This window comes from Excalfactoria chinensis, chromosome 1 (genome assembly GCF_039878825.1).
Source record: "Excalfactoria chinensis isolate bCotChi1 chromosome 1, bCotChi1.hap2, whole genome shotgun sequence".
Lineage (NCBI taxonomy): Eukaryota > Metazoa > Chordata > Aves > Galliformes > Phasianidae > Excalfactoria > Excalfactoria chinensis.
In genome coordinates, this window is record NC_092825.1 from 155,144,002 (window position 1) to 155,165,156 (window position 21,155).

Sequence of the window (21,155 nt, forward strand, 5' to 3'; positions counted from 1 at the left end):
CCAGTTCCCTAAGTCTCTCCTCACAGGGGAGATGCTCCAGGCCCTTCACCATCTTTGCGGCCCTCCGCTGGACTCTTTCCAAGAGTCTGTCTTTTTTGTACTGGGGAGCCCAGAACTGGACACAGTAATTAAATATTAAAAGTAATTAAACATTAAAGTAGAAAAAAAAATGGCACAAGTCCATGTGTTTAAAGCTGGAGGAAGGTCTATGGTTGGGTAGGCTGGTGAACACATCTGATCTCCACTGCCGACACTAATATACCACTAACTTCCTCCCCCCACCCGTCATCAGCTTCTTTTACCAGAACCCACCCCAGCTTTGTCACCTAAGCATCACAGCCCACTGCAGGAGAAGAGCAAGTTGAAGGCTGATTGGCAACAAGGGTATTTTTCTGACACAGTGTGTCTGTCTGGAGAAGTCACTGCTGGAAGTATCCAGGCACTGGACAGGCTTCTGGTGCACAGGAGCCACAAAGCACAACAGGAGAGAGGACACAGGCTCAGGATCCAAGCTGAGGAGATGCTGGAGCTCTGTCTCTTACTGCCACTTCACTCAGTGCAAATGATAAGGAACAGCCTTCCTTAGACTTGAGAGAGAAAGATAATCTACAGACAATTGAACGCATCCAGCTCCCTGTATTTAGTTACTCAGTTTAACATTTAAATTAGTTGATCTCCTCTAAAAAATTAGGAGTTTGAAACCTTGCTGGGCTACATTCCTTCCAGGAAAGAAACAGGAGCCCTGCTCCTTATGCCACACTTTATTATCACACTGTTAGTATTCATATACCAGTGTAGGAGCAATGATCTAAGTACTGTCTCCACACTGTGACTAGTTTTGCTGTCCTTTCACAGCCAGTACCACTTCCTCTGTCATATCTCTTAAAGACCAGGAAATCCTACGGCACAGGGTAGTATAACCTTTTCTCACCTCTTTGATCATTCAGACTGGTGGCAAAATGGGCTCTTGCAAAATTCATATCTCTGTTGCCATTCTTTTGATCAACACTGAGAGACCTGGTCACTTCCCATTGAACTTCCCCACTTACACAGCATCCTTTAAGAAAAAATGAAAAGTAAAACAAAAAGAAAGAAAGAGGAAACAACAGATGCCAGGATGCTCTTCAACCCTGTTTAAACAACCTCAGAAGGTCTGCAGCAAGGTGTAGGATCCTACCACTTTCCCACCAGCAGTTCTAATTCTCAAGATGGAAAACCAAACCCACATCCATCTATGAAGATCCCAAGCATGCCCTGCAAGCACCCGATACAAGCTTAATGCATGAGCTCCTTAAAATGGTAAGATTGGTAGCTTCTCTTCAGGCAGCAACAGATGTCAAAAGAGAAGCTGCAGCAGCAGCTACCACCATATGAGCAACCTTCTACCAGGACTTGGCACGCTCAGTTTTCCTATTTGAATACATTAGGAATAAACGAGTTACACAACAAGGTCATGCAGATTGAAACACCTCATTAAATTTCATCAATGCCAGTATGACCAGGTACATGAGACACCAACTGCTTAATATCACTATTATATTAATGGAGAAAAGAGACAGGGATATCACACTGCCCACAGTACACAGGTGAATCCGAAACAGTTAAACAACAAGAACAAGAACTGCTGTAAATGTACGTAAATAAGAACAGGAAATTAATTCTAGGGAGCAGGCAGAATTACGTCTTCACTGCCACAGCTGTGCCAGATGACAGACTGAGAGGGAAGTCCTCGCATATGTGACACAGAATAATACGTTTAATAGAAAAACACAGGTCTTCGCTATCCTGATTATGGTCACATTGAGGACTGAGGGAGAAAACCTTGCCAAGAACTCAGTCCTGCTACTACTTAATTTGGTTATCAAGGTGCACCAACAGTTTGCTCCATCAGGTGTATTAACAGAGCAGCCAGTTAGGCAGCTCCGCCATTTGAACGTTCAGTTTTGATATGTCCTTCAGGCAGCCATAAATCACTTAATTCAGCCTCTGACTAAAATACTGTTTTATTTTACAACTAGCAAGGGAATAAAACTCACTAAATATTACAGGACACGAGAAGACATCAAGAGATGGCAAGCTACAGCCCACGATGGCACTTGGAGAACAGCCATCACATGATGAGACTCACTTGGAGAACAAAATGAGACTCATTATCATCGCCGTTATTACACTATTTATATCAAACTACTGGAACATTAAAGCAGGATTCAAGATTTACTTTTGATTCTTTGTTTTTCCTTTTTATTTCAAAGAGAAATTCATTAGATATCCGAATTAGAACTCCTAAACGCTGAACACTTCCAACCCGGCTTCTACTTTCTTAGTGAGTGACATTCTGTGCCTACTAGAAGTCAATAGGGCACTGTCATTACCTTCAGTGAACGTAGCAATAAGCACGGGGGCCAAACTAGAGATCAGTTTATTCTCATTCTATTCACAAAAACACATCTCAATACAGCAGCTGAAGATGGCGTTTTTAGAAATCACATCTGAGATGACTACTTTAAGTACTTAAGTGTTTCCAAGCAAGCGGAAATACTTGCATGCATGTTTTTCAGTAGAGATACTGATTTACAAGAACTCGGGCTTCTCGAGTTTCGGTTCTTGTCAATAGGAAACTGTCCAGTAATGACATTCTGTACAGAAAGTTCAATTTGTTACCTAAAATATTCAGAGCACGCTTTGAAGTGTGAAAGAAAAAGCCCAAATCAAGACCACTGTGTGAAACGTTGAATATCAGAACCCAGCGTGCTTTTACGTACCATTTACCCTATAGGAGACACAACCATTTTTCTAAGGAAGGAAACACTCTCATACTTGAAGTATATTTATTCTAGTGCAGATGCCAGAGGGGAAAAAAAAAGAAGTGTATATTAAAAAGAATGAGCCACAGGATCATAAAACATCATCTCATAACTATCAAAGGCTCAAGTGCCTTGATAGGCCAAATTCAGCTTCCAGCTTTATCACTCGGTAGGTAACACCTCACTTGATTTTCCTTTCATACATATAAGACATACTCAGGCATCATTCACCTCCCAGTTTCCTCTGATCTGATGAGCCACATTATGAAGTTTGGTTTCTAAACCTTGGATCGCTATTTGTCGCCATGTTCTTACTAATATTTCACATCCTTCCTCGTGTGAATAGCAACACCGGACACAGGCTCAGCATTCCAGTCATCTTACTAACGCCATGTACTTTCCTAATTCTATGCACTATTTTTATTGCTATCTAGCCAAAGATCACGCTTTGCTCACAGCATTACAATGAAAACTCCTGTTGAGATGATCGTCCAAACAAATTCTTAAACCTTCTTCCAAATCGCCAGTTTGAAGACAGCCTTCTATCTTGCTGGTATAACTGCATTCCTGGTCCCTTTGTATCCAGTTAAAATGGATTCTGCTGGATGAGAACCATTTAAAAATGTGATCATAGAATCACACAATCACTGAACCATAGAATGGCCTGGAGTGAAAAGGACCACAGTGATCATTGAATTTCAACCTCCCTGCTATATGCAGGGTTGCCAACCACCAGACCAGGCTGCCCAGAGCCACATCCAGCCTGGCCTTGAATGCCTGCAGGGATGGGGCATCCACAACTTCCTTGGGCAACCTGTTCCAGTGTGACACCACCTCTGTGTGAAAAACTTCCTCCCTAATGTTTAACCAAAACATTCCCCCATTCCAGTTTAAAAGCTATTTATTTGTGATTTGAAGTATATGGCACTAGCAACTTGTTCCATACATGCACACACACAAAAACCTGCATATAATCATTGGTAACGATGAGATATCATTGCAAAACAGTGAATATAACGATACTAAAACAGCATAACACCAAAATCCAGCCCCTGGGGGACCCCACAAGGAACAGCTGCGCTCAGAAAGAAAGACACGCCTAAGTGCCTCTCTAAACTAAGGAAGATTTATGAAGAAGCTTTGCCAATGTTTGTAGTATTTAATCCACAGTGACTCTGTGGCACAATTGTTTTAAACTCACACTTCACTGCAGAGTTAATAGATATATCAGGGACACAATATAGGGTGAGTCTGCTACAATAGAGCGGTTGATAAATAGCTCAGGAATTTGGGAGATGTGGTTTTTTTTTTACCATTCAGAACTCTGGGATGCAATTTGCTCTGGTTCTGCTGTAAATTGGTCTTTAACAATGTTAAGACTCGGAATGAGAAAGCCACAACTTGTTACTTATTCAGAGGCTCCATTTTGAAGCTGGCCAGGAAAACAATAATTAATAATATTAGTAAGTAAAAGCATTCATAAAATTAACTGTAAAAGTTTTAGTCTCACTCCCCATTAAAGCAACTTCAGGTCCAACTGGGTGCCAATTAGTCAGCCGGGTAACTTATTAATATAACATTTTAGCCGTGTGTTTCAATGTACAGAAACACACACCGGTATTGATGACGTTTGATGCTGAACACTCCTAATGTGCAATGCTGTATTCAGCCACTTGCAGCTTGGCCAGCCTTTATTTGGGTTGAAATTTTCCAATCTGAACGTCTGCCTCGGGCTAAATTTTATTCCATGTGCGTAGAGATTGCTTCTGAGGGAGGGGTGCAGAAAGAGGTAGACTAAGAAATCACAGCCAAAATAGTTCAGCTGTTTGCAGAACAAGACCAGGGAAAACTCAATCCTTCACTGCTAACAGAAAACGCCGGCAAGCTTGTTGGAAGGTTATAACGCCCTTTCAGCTTTGGATGTGAAATCAGACACAAGGGCTGGAGCTGTTAGGGTTAGGGTAGCACGTGCACCTTTTGCTGCCTGGGTGAAAAATCCACCTAGATCCTGCTTCTCACTGCCCCATCCCATGGGGGGAAGGCAGGTGCAAGGAGACAGTGGGAGAATGAAATGGCACCAAGATGAGGAATGGCACAGAAAAACACAGACAGACCAGGGAAATCTAAGATACCTATGGCAGAGTTCAGGACACAGACCAGAGTTTCTGAGCCATTCACTCCCTGAATGTGTACAGCTGTGGGCCACAGAGCACAGCAGACCATCTCCTGCTGGCCTACTCACAGCCAAGACCTGCCCGGATAGCTGGTGCCCAGTGGAGACCTCAGACAACAGTCCCATGTGTTGCACCAACCGAGGAAGAACAACACACACACATTGCCTCAGGATGTCTATCTGCTTATCTTATCTTTTCTTAACTGAAAGAAAGCCTAGGAAACGACACTCAAAAAAGCAGCATGAAAAAACATGACCAACACAGCAGTATTTAGGACTTCTTAGAACTAAGCGGCCTGTGGTAATTAAAGTCATCTCCCAGTGCTCACATGCATGGAGGTCAGTCTCCAATTGCGACTGACTCGGTTACATTTTTTCCCTGATAGAAGCTCTTTTACAATTAACACACAATCTTCTTTTTGCCCTTGTTCTTCAGAGCGCTCCTGTTCTATCAGACCAGAGTGTGATTTACTTTCCTCTCATGTTCTTTTACCATTCTCATCACTGTATTAAGCCATAAGGTACAGGACACTGTTATTCGTGATCTCTTGAAGATGGGAAACTAAGACATGAAGAAATGAAAGTTAAAAGCCCACCAAGTGAGCAGTCCTGATGAACAAGACTTGTATTTCAAACACGCTTAGGCCTGTAAAAGATCTCCTCCATGCTGAGAACAAACAGCTATTGACTTCTGTTCCAGACGAGTGAGTTCAACCCAACTGCAAGTCAGACTCCAGGCTCAGGTTAGGCACCAGAAAAACAAATGCATGTGAAAACATGGAAATCCTACGGGAAAGACAGAAGCTGCAGAATCCCAATTCTCCAACTATCTTAAGAACAAAAATGCCTCTCCTTCTTTGCACACCCATCACATCTCCTCTCTTCTGCCCAGCTGTGAGGCCTTACCCACTGCCTCCATTACCCCTGGTTGCACTGGGGTGGTCACCTCACGGCTGACGGTCACCTCAGCCTTGCACTTTATGGCTCCAACACCTCACCTGGCAAACATTCAGGGAGAGAGTGGTGGTGATGTATAGAGCACAGAGCATACAAGGCTCAGCTGCATCCACTGGGTGGCAGGCACGTTTCACACGATCCAGATATATACGTACAGAGGTATACAAACGAAACCTCTTCAATACTGCATTTGTGCTCCGTCTCAGAAGCAGCGACCAAATACAGTAAAAAAATATACCCCCAAAAAACAGTAATAACATACAAACAGCAGCCACAGTGCCTGCAGAGGGCAAGCCTTTAAATTCTTCTCTCGTTTAAGGAACTTAGCAGGATAAAAGCAAACAAGCTGTGGGCTAACAGCTGTGAACGCATCTGTGTGCATGAGGAGCAAAGTTGTGAAGTTCAGCGAACACACAAAGCCAGTCCGTCCCATAGCCGTTCACTCAGAATCATTTCCAAATTAGCCTCGGAGATGTTTCTGGAGAAGAGGACGTTGACCAAGCTTCAACCCAGCGCATATTTGTATAACCGAGCTGTAAACTACATGAAAACTACACTCAGAATGGAAATGCTGACAAACGCATAACTCCCGCAGGGCGCTATGACAGCCCGACCGCAGGCCCTCCCCTTGGGGAACCAGCCAGGCTGCTTCCCCCTCCTGGTAACACAGCTCGGCAGCAGTCTGGGCCGGGGGGCTCGGTACCTCCGGGTCATCTCGTCCCTGATTTAGGTGCTTCTATTCCCACATGGAGAATCACCCCCCTGTTCTCACAGCGACCAAGCACGGGGCCTCTTCAATCCGTGACTCACTCCACAGGCTTCTCCCCACCCTCGGTGTGATGCTAGCGAAGGGGCTGCCAGCTGCAGCCCGTGAGTTAAGATAGATAATATATATTGTTTTCAGCTCGCGGTAGCGTTGGGAAACAAGCTACGCCGTATGGGGGTTTAGAACACAACAACACCGGCACGACTTTTACTCAAGTCCAACAGCCGAAGACGCCCAACAAGTGGGCACCGAGGCGACACGAGCGGGACTCGAACCCCGCTCCCTCCCTCCGGGCCGTCGGAGCGCGACCGCCGCCCGTCACGGAGCGACCCCGGCCGCCTCCCTTCCCCTCACGGACACGCACGCGCCGCGGCCTCCAACCGTCCCGCGCGCGCCTCCGCCCCGGCGGCAGCTCGGAGCCGGCGCTGCCCGACGCCGGCGGGGCGGCGGCGGCGGGAGAAGAGGACGACGCGCAGCCCGCCCGCTCGCTCGCTCTCCGGGCACACGCCGGGGCCCGCCCTCAGCCCTCAACTCCGCGTAAAGTTGGCAGGGGCGCCCAGCGTGCTCCCCGCCGCTCCCCCAGCCCCGTTCCCCTTCGCACCTCCCGTCTCCCTCAGCCCGGCGCGGAGCGCTGCCGGCGGCGGCGCGGCTCGAACCCGCGGCGGCTCCCGTCCCCCTCGAGCTTGAGGCGCGGCGGCACTCACCGGCGGCGGCTCCCTCGGCGCGGCTCCCCGCTGAGCGCTCGCTGCTCCCGGGGCGGGGAAGGAGGAGCGGGCGGAGGGAGGAGGTGGGGACGGGCGGGGGAGGAGAACGCGGACTGAGCCCTGCCGGCCGCCGTCGCCTCGCTCTCCCCACGCCCCGCTCCGTCCCGCTCCGCCCCGCTTCAGCGGCGGCGAGCGGAGAGCGGCGGTGCGGCTGTGCTTCGAGGCGGCGGATATGTGAGTGCCGGGGGTAGCGGGCAGCCCCTGTGTGGGGGCCGTGAGCCGGCAGCTGGGCTGGGGGCTCTGAAGGCAGGGCCGGGCCGCGGGGGCCGCAGGCTGTGGGGGGAGCACGGGCAGCGAGCCTGGCCGCAGCTCGGCTGGAGATCCCCGGCCGTAGCACAGGGTTGTTTCAATCGCTGCTCTCCCTCCCTCTCGGTTGTTGATCCGCGCTGCCCGTCCCGAGTCTTATCTCGGCCAGACAGGCCGGGCAGGTCGGCGTCTTGCTGCTGGCAGGGGGGTACGGCCTCCCCCGGTGCCTCTGCTGCTGCGAGGGGCGCACCAAGAAAACCGCTGCGTCTTCGCTTTGCTGCTATCGCTGTTTTCTTTCAGGTCTTTAAAATAACCGGGAAACCTGCGTTTGGCCCGTCCCTACAGGTCAGGCCGGATGGGACACGGGCAGCCTGAGCCGCTGGGGCACTGCCTACAGCACGGGGCTGGATCTGGGTGGGCCGTAAGGTCCCTTCCAACCCAAAGCAGTCTTTGAGTGCGTGATCAATGCCCACCTGCGTCTGGGAGGTGGGAGCAAAATGCAGGCTCTAGCCTTGATGGAGTAGGAATATCATATGGATTACATTTGCTCCCCTCTGCTATTTTCCTTATAAGCCCAGTTTTCCTGCTTAAAAACATGTGAAGCATATCACAGAGCTGAAATGTTTCTGTGGAGAAGCATTTGATGGGTAGGCTGTGTGAGCCTGTCTTGCAGGCTCATTGCAGTGCTCTTAATTTTAGTTGTTGCTAAAATTACACCTCAGCAGCTTCTTGACCCAGTTTATGTTGATATTGGGGTTTTTTTTTCTTCTCTTATTCTTATCATATTCTCCCTGACGCAGCCCTTGTCTGTCTCTATCCACAGCAGCAGACTTCTGCTCTCAGTAGATATCTCTGACCTCAGATTCTTATCCTCTGGAGGTCCGCTTAGGTTGTTTGCTTTAAGCTCTCTATACATTCGGGATGGCAAGGTAGAAAGAGTGGTGAGGCAGTGGCACAAAGCTTCCCAGGGAGCTGGTGGAGTCACCATCCCTGGAGGTGTTCAAGAACCCATGTGGATGTGGCACTGAGGGACGTGGGCGCGGTGGGATGGGCTGATGGTTGGACCGTATTAATCTTGGTTGTCTTTGCCAACCTTAATGATTCTCTGACAAGGAAGAAACACGCACCCGTGCCATTCAGTTTCCATCTCAGGTGCCAACTTTGGAATGGGAATGATGGCCCTTTGGATGGTGCCCATCTCCTTCCATGGGCGTAAGAGTACTTAGATACCTCATTACCTCACGTTTTAGACAGCTGCTGTTAGATGAGGTGATTTCCATGGATGCTCTGAGGTGTTGCTGCTCTGTTATTTCCATACGTCCTTATATATTGTTACAGCTGTTAATGGGGTTGCCTTTCAAGTAAGCATAGAAAAGAACCTGGCAAAGCGGATAAGTGCAGATGAGCTTCAGCACTGGTACAGAGTTGGATCGAGCAGCTCATGCAGATTCTGCTTAGATTGCCTTGCAGGCTCATGACCTGTGTGTTTAGTGGGGGTGATTACAGTAGTATAATGAGGCAACCAGTTAGGTTTGGAGAATCAGTCCTATGAGGAGAGGCTAAGGAAGCTGGGGCTGTTTAGTCTGAGGAAGAGGAGGCTGAGGGGAGACCTTATTGCCGTCTTCCAGTACCTGAAAGGTTCTTACAGTGAGAGTGGGGCAGGTCTCTTCTCACTAGTGACATGTAACAGGACGAGGGGAAATGGCCTCAAGTTGCGCCAGGGCAAGTTTAGGTTGGATATTAGAAAGAACTTTACAGAAAGGGTGGTTAGGTACTGGAATAGGCTCCCCAGGGAGGTGGTTGAATCGCCATCCCTGCTTCTGTTTAAGAGCCGTTTGGATGTGGTGTTCAGGGATATGATTTAGCAGAGGGTTTTTAGAGATGGGGTACTGGTTAGGCTGCGGTTGGACTTGATGATCTTCAAGGTCTTTTCCAACCTGAGTAATTCTATGATTCTATGATTCTCTTTGCCAAACCTCTCTGGGCAGTAAAAGCTTCCCAGTTTTATTTGCACATGTCCTGCTTGCATTCCCCTTTGTCTGCTAACGTCTCAGCCCTGAAAACATGACTTTTCGTGCATTCAGCTTAATGCACTTCAGACTGTCCCTTCACTCAGTGAAAGGAAGAGAGTTGGCTGCAATTGTGATGGTGTATCAGGTACCTCTCTGGCTCCCCTCAGGCCTCCCTTCAGCTCCACTGCTCTGGACTGAGCAAACCCAGAGGCTCCAGCTGCTCCTTATGCATCTCCCCCTCCAAACCCTTCCCCGTCTTTGTATCCCTCCTTTGGACATTCTCAGATAGTTTTATGTCCTTCTGATGTTGTTGCACACACAGTACTGGAGGTGAAGCCGCACAAGACAAAGCTCGAGTATAAAAGACTTTTGTGCCACTTTAACTGCATCTCTTCATATGTCTGTATTCGATTAAAGAAAAATAATCACATACTTCAACATTCTCATCATCATTCTTGTGGCAAACTCACATCTTGACTTGCAGTGAATGCAGCTGCACAGCCTTAGTATTACTTACACTGGGTTCTTCCAAAGACAAAACAAGAATGGAAATCTTTAAGCTAATGGGTTCTTGTATCTCCGAAGCATATACTGAAATCATTTTAGTGTTTGTGGGCTTTCTGTTAGAATTGGACATATGCCTTTGGAAAGTTGATGTGGCTTTTAGCTGAGAATTCATTGTAGATGATGTCAGAGGGTTTAGGGGCAGTTCAGGAGCTACAGGTCAAATAAGGAAAAGAGACATGAGGTTCATTGCTGAGCTCTGAACTCCCCACCCCCCCACCCAGCTGGATATCAACCAGCGTTAGATTACCCAGGCTTTGGCCTTAGTGAGTTTTGGAATATGAATCTCCAAAGCTTTCTAATTAAATGTGCAGCTACGTGATCTCCCAGGTTTAAGGTTTACCGTGTAGGGATGGGCAGATTTCTGTTTAAACTGGAGGAAGCCCAGCAGCTTTCAAGCTTTTCAGAGAATTGCTTGAAAAGCTGCGTGTTGCAAACACACCATCGCTTACAGGTTGATGAGCATTTGGAGGGCGCGTTCATCCTGCTTATGATTTTAAACAGTGAAGAAGCAGCCTTTAATCTAATCATTGGAGGAGTCGTTGGTTTTGCTGTTAAGTACTTTAACACAGTGGCTGCGGGGCTCTGAAGTGTTTTCTGCGTGTTTTTGGGCAACTTCTTATCCAAACTGCACCTTCAGAAATACTCACGTTGTCCTACTGGAACACCCATAGCACTGCTCTGTTTTGTCTGGGCCCGCACAGCTCACCGTCTGTTCTTGGATTCCTCCACATTGTCCAGTATGGATTTTATATTAATGCTGGCAGTACCCAAAATGGACATTCATCCAAACCCAGAGGCAGTGCCTACGTTAATTTCCAAGGTTGTTTGCATGATAAACCTGCGATCGTCCTTTCAGATTGCTTGTCATTTATTTCTTATTCTCCTCCTCCCCAGGGCCGATTACTGGAAGTCTCAGCCAAAAAAGTTCTGCGATTATTGCAAGTGCTGGATAGCAGACAACAGGCCTGTAAGATCACCCGCTGTACTATACCACTGACTCTGAAATACCAGGGATGTCATTAAAATCACTTCTTTACTGATTTCTTAATGCATGAGAAGCGTTGTTTAAAACTGCCTTTCTGATACTTAATTGTGACAATTAAACCATGATGTGTGAGAAGCACATACATGAACACAACACGGTGTGTTGTGCTCTTCGACTTGGCATTACAGGATAAGAGCTGACGTATCTGGCCCTTCTTTTCCTCCAGGTTTTGTAACATAACATCCAGCTTTGTCCACGTGCTGTTTATATATGTCGGGCCTGGTACAGCCAGTGCTCAGAGCACGTCAAGGATGTTTCTCTCATTTCACACAGCCCACAGAAATGTTAGTGGGTTACAGAAAGGTGTTGCTGACTTGCAGACACCTTTTGCAGACCATGAGACCCATTGGTTTCTCACTTGTAAAACAAATTTTGCACTCCTGATTCAATGCCAAAGGTACTTCTGGAGCTGAGCTTCATCTGGTTTACAGTCACATACCTGTAATTCAGAAGCACAGATGTGAGCCCGTTGGTTTAGGTTTCTATCATGCTTATGAGGGTCGTGCATGAAGGAGGGGATTTGGGTAACTTACAAACCTGTCTTTAAATGAGATTAATCGTCATCTGGATGTGCATCTCTGCACATCGTTTTGTGTCGAGAACCTCTGGGGTTACCAGGTCAGATTTAGGCACCTGACTTCTCAACACTGACTTCTTAACACTTCAAACCACATGCGAGCTCCAGCTGTCACACCTGCAGGGCTGCTGAACTCCTTCCAGTTTCTGATGGCTTTTCTTTTTTCCCCCAGCAGCTTTGTGGCTTGCAGACTGTCCTATTGGCCTTAGTTACCCAGCTCTCCCATCTTGGCTTTTCTGTTAGCTCTCACATTTTTGGACCAGTGAGACCACGGGATCTGTGTGCAATTTGGAATATTGTAATACTAAATAAACCACACAGCTTAGGAAGGTTAGCAGGAAAGCCAACAGAGTGAGTGAAAGAAAATCAAGGGATGCTACTTGGAAGAACAGCACAGGGAAAGAATCCAGATTGTCTCTAATGCTGAATATTATCATCTCATAAGTATAGGATATGAAAGTTTATCATTGGACCATAAATATCATTATGGAGCTTTGCTGGCTTCTTAAAATGTTCCTGAATCGACTGTGAGCAAATGTTTTCTAGCTATAGACCTTGCTGGGAATGTTTTCAAAGCATGTTGCATTTAGGCTTGTTCAACTAAGTTTAGTCTATCTAAGTTGTAAGTCACTTAAAGAAAAGTATGTATTAATTTTTCTCGTTTTTTTTATCCTTGTTTTATTCTTGTTTTCTTAAGAGCATAGACTTTCATGAGAGAGGAAAAAATCACAAGGAAAATGTGGCCAAAAGAATTAGCGAGGTAATTCCAACGTCTTATTTTCACAGATCCGTGCGTTTAATCGCTTTCGTTACCAGACTTGTTGAAATTTGTTCTTATTGTGTTTTCTTTTAGATTAGGAAGAAAAGCATGGAAAAAGCAAAAGAAGAAGAAAACATGTCCAAGGAATTTGCAGCAATGGAGGAGGCTGCAATGAAAGCGTATCAAGAGGATTTGAAAAGGCTTGGAATTAAGCCAGGTAGCTCATATAGCTGCCAAAGGATTAAGGGAAGAATTGAAAGAATATCGCATAGGAATGCTTTTTATTTTGTTAAATTAGGATTGAGCAATATGAGAGTAGGCCTCCAGAACTGCGTTTGCTCCTTAAAAAAAGCCTGCAGATTGCCGGTAGTAGAAGTTGCTGTACAGAATGTTTTTAGTTAAGGTGTCCTTGGGTGCACGGAACGATCTGATTTGGGGCAGAACACTTACAGTGCAGTAGCAAAATAGATAGATATACTGTAGTTGGTACTGAGTGAGCAGGGCGGCTTCCCTTAGTTAATTTAGTGTTTCACTTGTGTCAGTTGGAGACAAGTTAGTATCAAACAGCAGAGCTTGCACTCCCAGTGGTAGCAGGTAGGGATTAGAATCACGTTCTCATCTGGCAGTTCAGCGAGTACCTTTGTTCAGTCCATGTGAGAACATAATCATTTTTGGAGGGTTGTACTGTGCAGCTTCTGTAGAAGCTGTGGCTTTGGAACTGCTGCAGCTTGTTTGGCTTCAGTCAGAGCTGGTTGCTCCTTCTGGTACTTCATGTTGCTACTCCTCTTTGGATACTTGGGCCTTGTAACAGTGTAGTGTTGCTAAAATGAAAGGCTCTTTGAATGTAGTCTTTTCACTTTTATCTACAATGAGTATAAAACTGATGAGTAACACAAAGTTTCCTATTTGTAGTTGCTGTTAATGAGTGAGAAATACTGCAGCTCAGATTATTACTTTAGTTTTCTTTCTTTTTGAACTAAATATCGTCTCGTTGAAGATGAGGTTGGTCCCAGTTCGACACAGAATAAAACACAGAGTAACACAGCGGAAGGTAAAGGGAAGAAGGAAAAGAAAGAAAAGAAGGAAAAGAAGAAAAAAAAGACACGTGAGGGCACCTCAGAGTCACCAAAGGAGTGGGTGCAAGGACTGTCACCTGAAGGCTACACTTACTACTACAATACAAAAACAGGAGGTAAAAAACAGCCAGGCAGATAAACTTGTTGCGTACAAATGAGTGAAGGCCACCTGCATTTACCCTCCTGCCACCTCAGTACTGAGCTGGTTATTAAAACATGAACAAGTAGATGTAGTTTTGATATTTAATAGTCGAGACTTGGGCATCGGCAATATCAGACTGTATTTGCCTTTTGTTAATAAGTTATAATGAGATAATGCAGTAATCTCACTGTTTCTGGAAACTTTTAGACACTCAAAGGATAAAATATGCCAAACATAATTATGTTCTTTCTAAATATGCTTTCTTACCAGGAGATTAATTGGGCAATTACCTCAGCATCAGTTTTGCCCTAGTAAATAAGGGCAGTTACGAATCGTTACCTGATTATTTCTTGCCACATTTGCCTAACTGATGGATGTCGGTTGAGGAGCAATGTGTTACAATCTCCTTCAGAGTATAAAAGCAATCCCTTTTGTGTGTGCGTGTGATTAATGAGAACATCACAAACTGTTTCTTAGAGATATAGAAATGACTTTGTTGGTTTACCTTACTCTTTATTTCTACATGGTAACTTCCAAAAGGTAAAATAATCTTGTGTGTTTAATTTCTTGTGGCCAATAATAGGGTCTTTTTTAACCAACCTCCCAGTCTCTGTGCATCAACCAGTGGTTCACAGAGTCTGATTAATCCTAGTGAAGCCACCTGTAATCAAGGCACGTTGCTTTACTGTTCATACTGTAGTTTGATAAGGGATAATGCATCAGGATGAATCCATACTGCACTTTGTATGAGTGCACATGTCGGGGTTATAACTCTTAGATCTGTTTTCTTTCTAAATATGATGTATCATGAGCGGGACTGAACGATGGGTGAAATATGTTCTTCTTTTTTAAGAATCACAGTGGGAGAAACCGAAAGGATTCCAAGGCAACTCTAAAAATTCACACACGGTAATAACGCTGCTCTTCATATCTTCCTTTGTCTTTGCAAGTACTTAGCAGGAATGAGCTGAACGGTTGCTGGCTTTAGGACATTGACATTGTGATGTTTAGTAGTTAGAGAAATATTAATGCCTTTTTTTGTGCTCGCTTTAGGATACAGTTATGTGATAATTGGTCTTTTCTGTAAGTTTCTTAGAGCCATGGAACCTAGGTAGAAGCAACCTTTTATCATTGTACTGCCTTCCTTATTTAAGGGACAGGCTGACTTGCTGAACAGTCCAAAACCAGAAAGTCAGTCATCAGTGGAATTTCTCCTGATATTAGGAGGAAGTTTTTCTCACAGAGGGTGGTGACACACTGGAACAGGTTGCCCAAGGAGGTTGTGGATGCCCCATCCCTGAAGGCATTTAAGGCCAGGCTGGATGTGGCTCTGGGCAGCCTGCTCTGGTGGTTGGTGACCCTGCACATAGCAGGGGGTTGAAACTGGATGATTGTTGTGGTCCTTTTCAACCCAGGCCATTCTATGATTCTATGGTTTATCACTACAGGAGTTTAGTGCTTCACAACATTAAAAACACTGTTTTTGCAATACTCCTACAGAGCTATGTGAAGTTTTCCACGTTTTCAATATAGATGTCATAGGCACAGTGTGATTTAAAGTCGGTATTGTTTGCTAATAATGTTGGATGTTCTGTTGGAGAGCAAAAAATTTGTTAAAAGAGAGTGACAGTGAATTCATTTGGGGAGTGAGGACATCAGAGCTTTGGTTAGTACTTCATAGGCTTGTTTCTGTGTTTCTGGGCAATCAGAAATGCTGCTTCAGGAAGCCCCGATGGAGGAGAGAAGGAGCTTCTTGGCAACAACTCGAAGGCAGCTCATCTCAGCTCTATCATGAATACACACCCTCACCCTCCGATATCTCTCCAAAGCCACATGGCTGTGTTTTGCCATTCCTCCCTCACCCCCACCTGTGACTCTGTGGTGTCTTTATTTAGCTCAGCTACTGCTAAAAGCAAACATTTAATTGCTCCTTTATTTAGTCTGAGCTAAAGAAATTGGGAACATTCCAGATCTCAAACAAGGGCTCGCATTTCCCACAAATTAAAGGGCACACTTGCAGTATGCTGTGCGAGTGAAGATTCACAGTTCCTCCTTGTTTTACAGCAGGTTAGCTCGCCCCTCGGGCTTCACAAGAGGTGCAGAGAACTGAGCAGTGAAAAGGCACATTGAAGGCTACCAGTCAGAGTGGGGTCATGCTTGACAGCATGTGTGCAGTAGGATGCTTAGTGTGCCCAGTGTCAAATATGGGCTGAAAACCTCTAAAGAACCCTAAGCTCTAGAATGCTCAGGATCTGAATAACAAAAGTAATGTCTGATGAAGCTGCGTAGAAATCCTACCCAGTAAAAGGAGATGAGTAATATTAGTATTTAAGGAGCAGTGAAAGTTGTATGTGTTGCTGCCATTCATGAAATCAAGTTCTTATGGAAGATGTTAAGCTATGTGTGATTCTCTGTGATGCTTTTGTTGATCCTTAAAAGTCTTGTCTTCTTGTTTAATTAACTCCTTTGTCATTTTCTCAGGGAGCAGTGTGGGTAGAAGGTGTCAGTGAAGATGGTCATACCTATTATTACAACACACAGACAGGAGGTAAGGACACCTTGGTTTCCAGTTAACCTGCTTCAGAGGAGAGTTTTCAGAGGCCGTTATTATGCTTCACGTTTGTTGAGCTGTTCCTCAGCTGAAATATACTTGTCACTTAACTTTGTGTTGGCTTTGTATCTGGATTGTCACTTCGTGTGCATTTGTGCTTCGTAGTTGGGTTTTTTTTTTGACCTTCAACTTACAGCTCTAAAATATGGCTACCTCATTTCTGCACACGTATTGAAGTTTTAGCTTGGAAAACCAGAAGGGATAGGATTTTATTTTGACAGGTATATAGGACAGAATTAGAATCTCGTGATCCTTCTTCCTTAGGAGGAAGTTTTTCACACAGAATGTGGTGACGCACTGGAACAGGTTGCCCAAGGAGGCTGTGGATGCCCCATCCCTGGAGGCATTCAAGGCCAGGCTGGATGTGGCTCTGGGCAGCCTGGTCTGGTGGTTGGTGACCCTGCATATAGCAGGGGGTTGAAACTGGATGATCATTGTGGTCCTTTTCAACCCAGGCCATTCTATGATTCTATGATCTTTCTTGCTATTGACACAGGATTGATATGAGAGACCAGAGTCTGAGCCCCTACTTGTTCTCCCCATTTTTCCCTGCATAGGGAACTTTGTAGTAACTCCCCCAGAACAGGCATCTGTTTTCTAAATCTGTTCAAATGATTTAAGGTCAGTGGTGCCTCTCTGCAAGGCAAGAGGTTTGACGCCAGCTATGAGCTTTCCTTCTGATGTTGGGTATGAAGCAGAATTCCTCTGGGTGTAAAACAAGATGACAGTAATACCCTTAGGAGACCTTTTTGTTAGTCAAAAGCTACTTGTTTTCAGTTTCTCACACCTCTCCTTCTCAGGCTGTGCATAGGAACATGCCTGGTAAGTGCTGTTTGCTACTGGTGATTTCTTTGGAAATAGATAAAATAATTGGAAAACTAGCAGTTCTGTTGCATTTGAGAGCTTATATAAAATTATATACAGAAAATTATTATTGTTTTGGTTTTTTTATTGTTACTAAAAACAGCTTTAAGACCACTGTGTTCACTTTTATTCGGTGGTTTGCTGGGATACTTTAATCAAGGAATACTAAAATGAGGTCATATTCTACAGATTCTTTTGTGTCTTTTCAGAATCGTGTTTTCATTTGTTTGCATGACAGCAGTTTTATTAAAGGCATAATCTTACCGAGATGAGATGCAGAGGGGGAAGATTTATCCTCCCTGAAAGCTAGGAGACTCACAGTTCCCTTATCTTTTCTTTGTCACCAATGGATAACTCAAATCAAACAGGCACCTCTCAAGGTGGTCTGTCCTGTCTTAGTGCCTGAGTCTTGTAGGCCATGATTTCTTACATGTGATATTTTTCTTAAGCACTGATTACAGTGATCTCTATCATCAGTGAATTCAGATGTTAGAACAGTATCTTTGCTGTGAACAATGAACTGATCAAAGGTCGAAGCCCTTGTGCCAGATTATTTGCTGTATATTTTGCACAGGGTGACATTGCTTCTGAAAAGGTGATGGCATCAAAGCAAAAGCAGACGGAATTAGATATGTGCATAATGTGGTTATTCAAATATTTTGGACAGTGTCCACGTGGGAGAAACCTGATGGTTTTGTTTCATCTGCAAACGAGAACAGTCAACGTGGCAAGCGTTCTGAAGAAGCAGATTCCGGAGCATCTGAATCAGACTCTGAACAGGAAGACAGTGAAAGCGAAGGACAAAGTCTGGGAACAAATGTAAAGGTAAATTTATACTCTCTTTAGATTTATTTTACATTTAATAGCCATTTTCTAGCATAAGATGACTTTATCTTTGTGACATGCTGTACTCATAGTAATGAGGTTAAACATCATGGCTGAAAGCACAAGTTCACGCTTTTTTGGATAATGAAATGAGCATTAGTTCCGTTATTTGGATTGTTAGTGGCACTGCTCCAGAATACTGAGCATGAGGCTGGCATCCTCCAGCCAGTCTCAAGTAGAGTTCTGCAAGAAGTCGTGGTGTGCTCTGAGAAGGGAAGCTGTCATCTCTGAAACAACCCCCCAAAAAATGATGTGGATTTCATTGTCCGCATATGGCCACACGTGGCGGCTTCCGACCTCCGCTGGTAAAGATGACCATGGAGAAGCTTTGAGGGAATGCCTTTAACTGAAAAGGAGCTGGCTGTAATTTCTATATCAATTCGAAAATGAACCATTATATATTTTGACAGCTATATATTTTTAATCAGTTACATTTTTCTCTTCAGATTAAAAACTCCAGATAAAGAGAATGTGATTGTAGCGCTGGTTGGGTCGGATGGTTTTCTGAAGCTGGGTGTTCAAAACAAATAAAGATGATTTAACTATAAAATGGATTAACAGACAGGTGTTAATTCTAAAATACATATTTACACATCACTGTGTATCATTATAAGCCAGTACCATGCATTACTCCTGGTTGAAAATTAGGAACAGCAGATAAAAAATAAAAGATAAAATAGAGCTACATTATGTTTTTATTTAGGCTTTTTTGCTTAAGGTGGGTTTTTTTCCTCTTTAGAAGAAAGGAGAAAAGGATGAAGAATCGGAGAAAGAGAAATCTCCCAAAGCTAAGAAGTTAAGCCCTTATGGGAAGTGGCGGGAAGTTAAATGGCAGGAAGTTAAATGGCAGGAAGAAGCTGTTGACAAAGAGAAGATTGCATTGGCTTCCAAAGAAGCCTCCAGTGATGAATCTAAGACCGACACTTATGGAAAATGGAAGGCAATTAAAAATGAAGAAGAAGAAGAAGAACCAGAGTAAGTATCTTTTTACCACAGTAATTTTCATAAGGTTTTGTTTCCAGGATCTTTTTAAGAGCTGAAGCTTTTTCTTCTGACTTCCAGCAGAATTAGCAGAGCAGTGATTGGGAACGTAACCCAAGTACAATTCTTTCCTTAGAATCATAGAATCACAAGGTTGGAAAGGACCTACAAGATCATCCAGTCCAACCATCCTCCCATCACCATAGCTATAGCAAACCACTAACCCATCTCTGGTAGCTCCTCATCCAGACGCCTCTTGAACTCTGCCAGGGACGGCGACTCCACCACCTCCCTGGGCAGCCATTCCAGTGTCATTCCAGTGCCTGGTGATTACTTTAAGTAATAGATCTCCATGGAAGACATCAGTGGCATTTCATTTTCAGTGTAGAAGTCTTCCACAAGTGTGAAGTGAAGTGAAGGATAATTGTCATGCATCATTTTTCTCAGAGGATAAGTAACAACAATTTAAATGTAGTTACACTGAGCTTGTGTTCCTTATCATCGTTTCCTTCAACAATTTGGTTCAGCTCCTGTAACTGTTTTTTTTTTTTCAACTCCTTCCAGCCTTGGAACCACATGGGCAGTTTCTTCAGGGGCTCCTAAAGGCTTCCATGCTAGATTCTGTTTCTTTCTGATGAGTGATGAGTTAGTCAGGCTAACTCTGTCTGGATTTCAAGAGCTATCTCAATCTTCTAGGACCAGCAGCAACCTGATCTTTGGTCATCTTTTCTTAGTTAGTATTGCTTTAAATTCCTTCCCTGTGGAATCACTGGTTGCTGACATGAATGCCAGGATGTTGGCTGAGTTGCTTATACAGGCAGCAAATTATTTCTTACTTCTGGGTACTCAGCTGACTCTAATTGTTCACTTGAAGAACACAACCCCTATAACAGCAATTCTTCTGTTCAATTTTACTTTCAGTCCGCACTGTATTAGAAGATTTCTGTTAGAGCTGTTGTCTTTCATGCTCCCTAATTTCCCAATAAAGTTAAGCAAAAAGAAAGAAACACAAAATCCACTGAAACTCTTTTCTGTTGTCATTATGTATAAGTGCTCAGTATTCTCACTTTCTGTAGTGATTTAAGTCAGGAGATGAAGGACAAAAACACATAGTCTGGTAAAGCCAATGTATCAAATCTGGATGACGTCTCTTTCTCATGCGCAGCTGATTCACAGCAGATGTTTTCATGACATGCATCTGATCAGGGATTTTTGCTTGGTTGTGGTTTTTTTTGCTCTGTTGTTGCATTGCGTGGTGGCTGAGGTTGCTCGGTTTCTTCTTAAGTGCTCTGTCTTTTATGGTCAGTTTCCTGTTATGGTGCCCTCCAGCAGTTTGGAAAAATTACTTCTGGGAGAAGGAAATCAATATTTCCCTTCATACTCACCCCGTTCTACAGCATTCTAGCTCTAAATTATGCAGCAGATACAGTTTTGTCTGGGTCTTTGGTCTTTTACATGAGTGTTTGCGTGGTGAGTACTGAGGGCATGCTATAACCACTGCAAAACAGAGGTCTTTTTTTGTGTGCCAGCTCACATAGAAGAAAGAAAGAACATCATCTTGGCTAGAAGACTTTGCCTCTAGCTCAAAGCTGCTTTGATAATTCAATATAGATGTTACTGTCTGTAGCACACTGTGTTCTCTTCTCCACGTGGATTAACCTTCTTCTGTTTCCATCTCTCCTCGCAGTGAAAAAGTGGACCTGGAGCTTCCTAGTACAGAGAGTGACAGTGTGCTGCCTCCAGTGCTGGATGTCCCAGAAGAAGGCACGGTGATATTTAAGGAGAAGACAGTGACCTCCCTTGGAGACCTGACTGAAGGGGTGGCGACGTTTAGAAAGAGGAAATTTGAAAATGGGAAATCCAGAAACTTAAGACAAAGGCTGGACGATCAGTAATACTTCAACATTTCAGGTTCTGCTGAAGCT

The 21,155-nt window shown here is 44.5% G+C and overlaps 2 protein-coding genes across 5 annotated transcripts in view; one reads left to right on the forward strand and one right to left on the reverse strand.

Moving 5' to 3' along the window:
* ELF1 (E74 like ETS transcription factor 1) overlaps nucleotides 1-7,565 on the reverse strand; it is a 77,566-nt gene extending 70,001 nt beyond the window's left edge. The window contains exon 1 of one of the 3 annotated variants that reach the window (XM_072358136.1): nucleotides 7,405-7,565. The gene's annotated coding sequence lies outside the window, so the exon portion shown is untranslated. Of the gene's footprint in view, nucleotides 1-7,301; nucleotides 7,376-7,404 lie in introns of those variants that run through there. The other 2 variants (XM_072358145.1, XM_072358197.1) reach the window with 2 other exon arrangements.
* Nucleotides 7,514-21,128, forward strand: WBP4 (WW domain binding protein 4). Of its 2 annotated transcripts, none has more exons than XM_072358227.1 (10): nucleotides 7,514-7,638; nucleotides 11,184-11,256; nucleotides 12,609-12,671; nucleotides 12,765-12,888; nucleotides 13,669-13,863; nucleotides 14,743-14,798; nucleotides 16,371-16,437; nucleotides 18,032-18,189; nucleotides 18,989-19,224; nucleotides 20,918-21,128. In XM_072358227.1, coding segments are annotated over exons 1-10 (1,182 nt in total). In that variant the 5' UTR covers nucleotides 7,514-7,636; the 3' UTR covers nucleotides 21,126-21,128. The 2 variants fall into 2 exon arrangements, with proteins under 2 accessions (XP_072214328.1, XP_072214335.1); XM_072358234.1 differs by having other exon boundaries at nucleotides 18,992-19,224.
* Nucleotides 21,129-21,155: the final 27 nt, after the last annotated feature.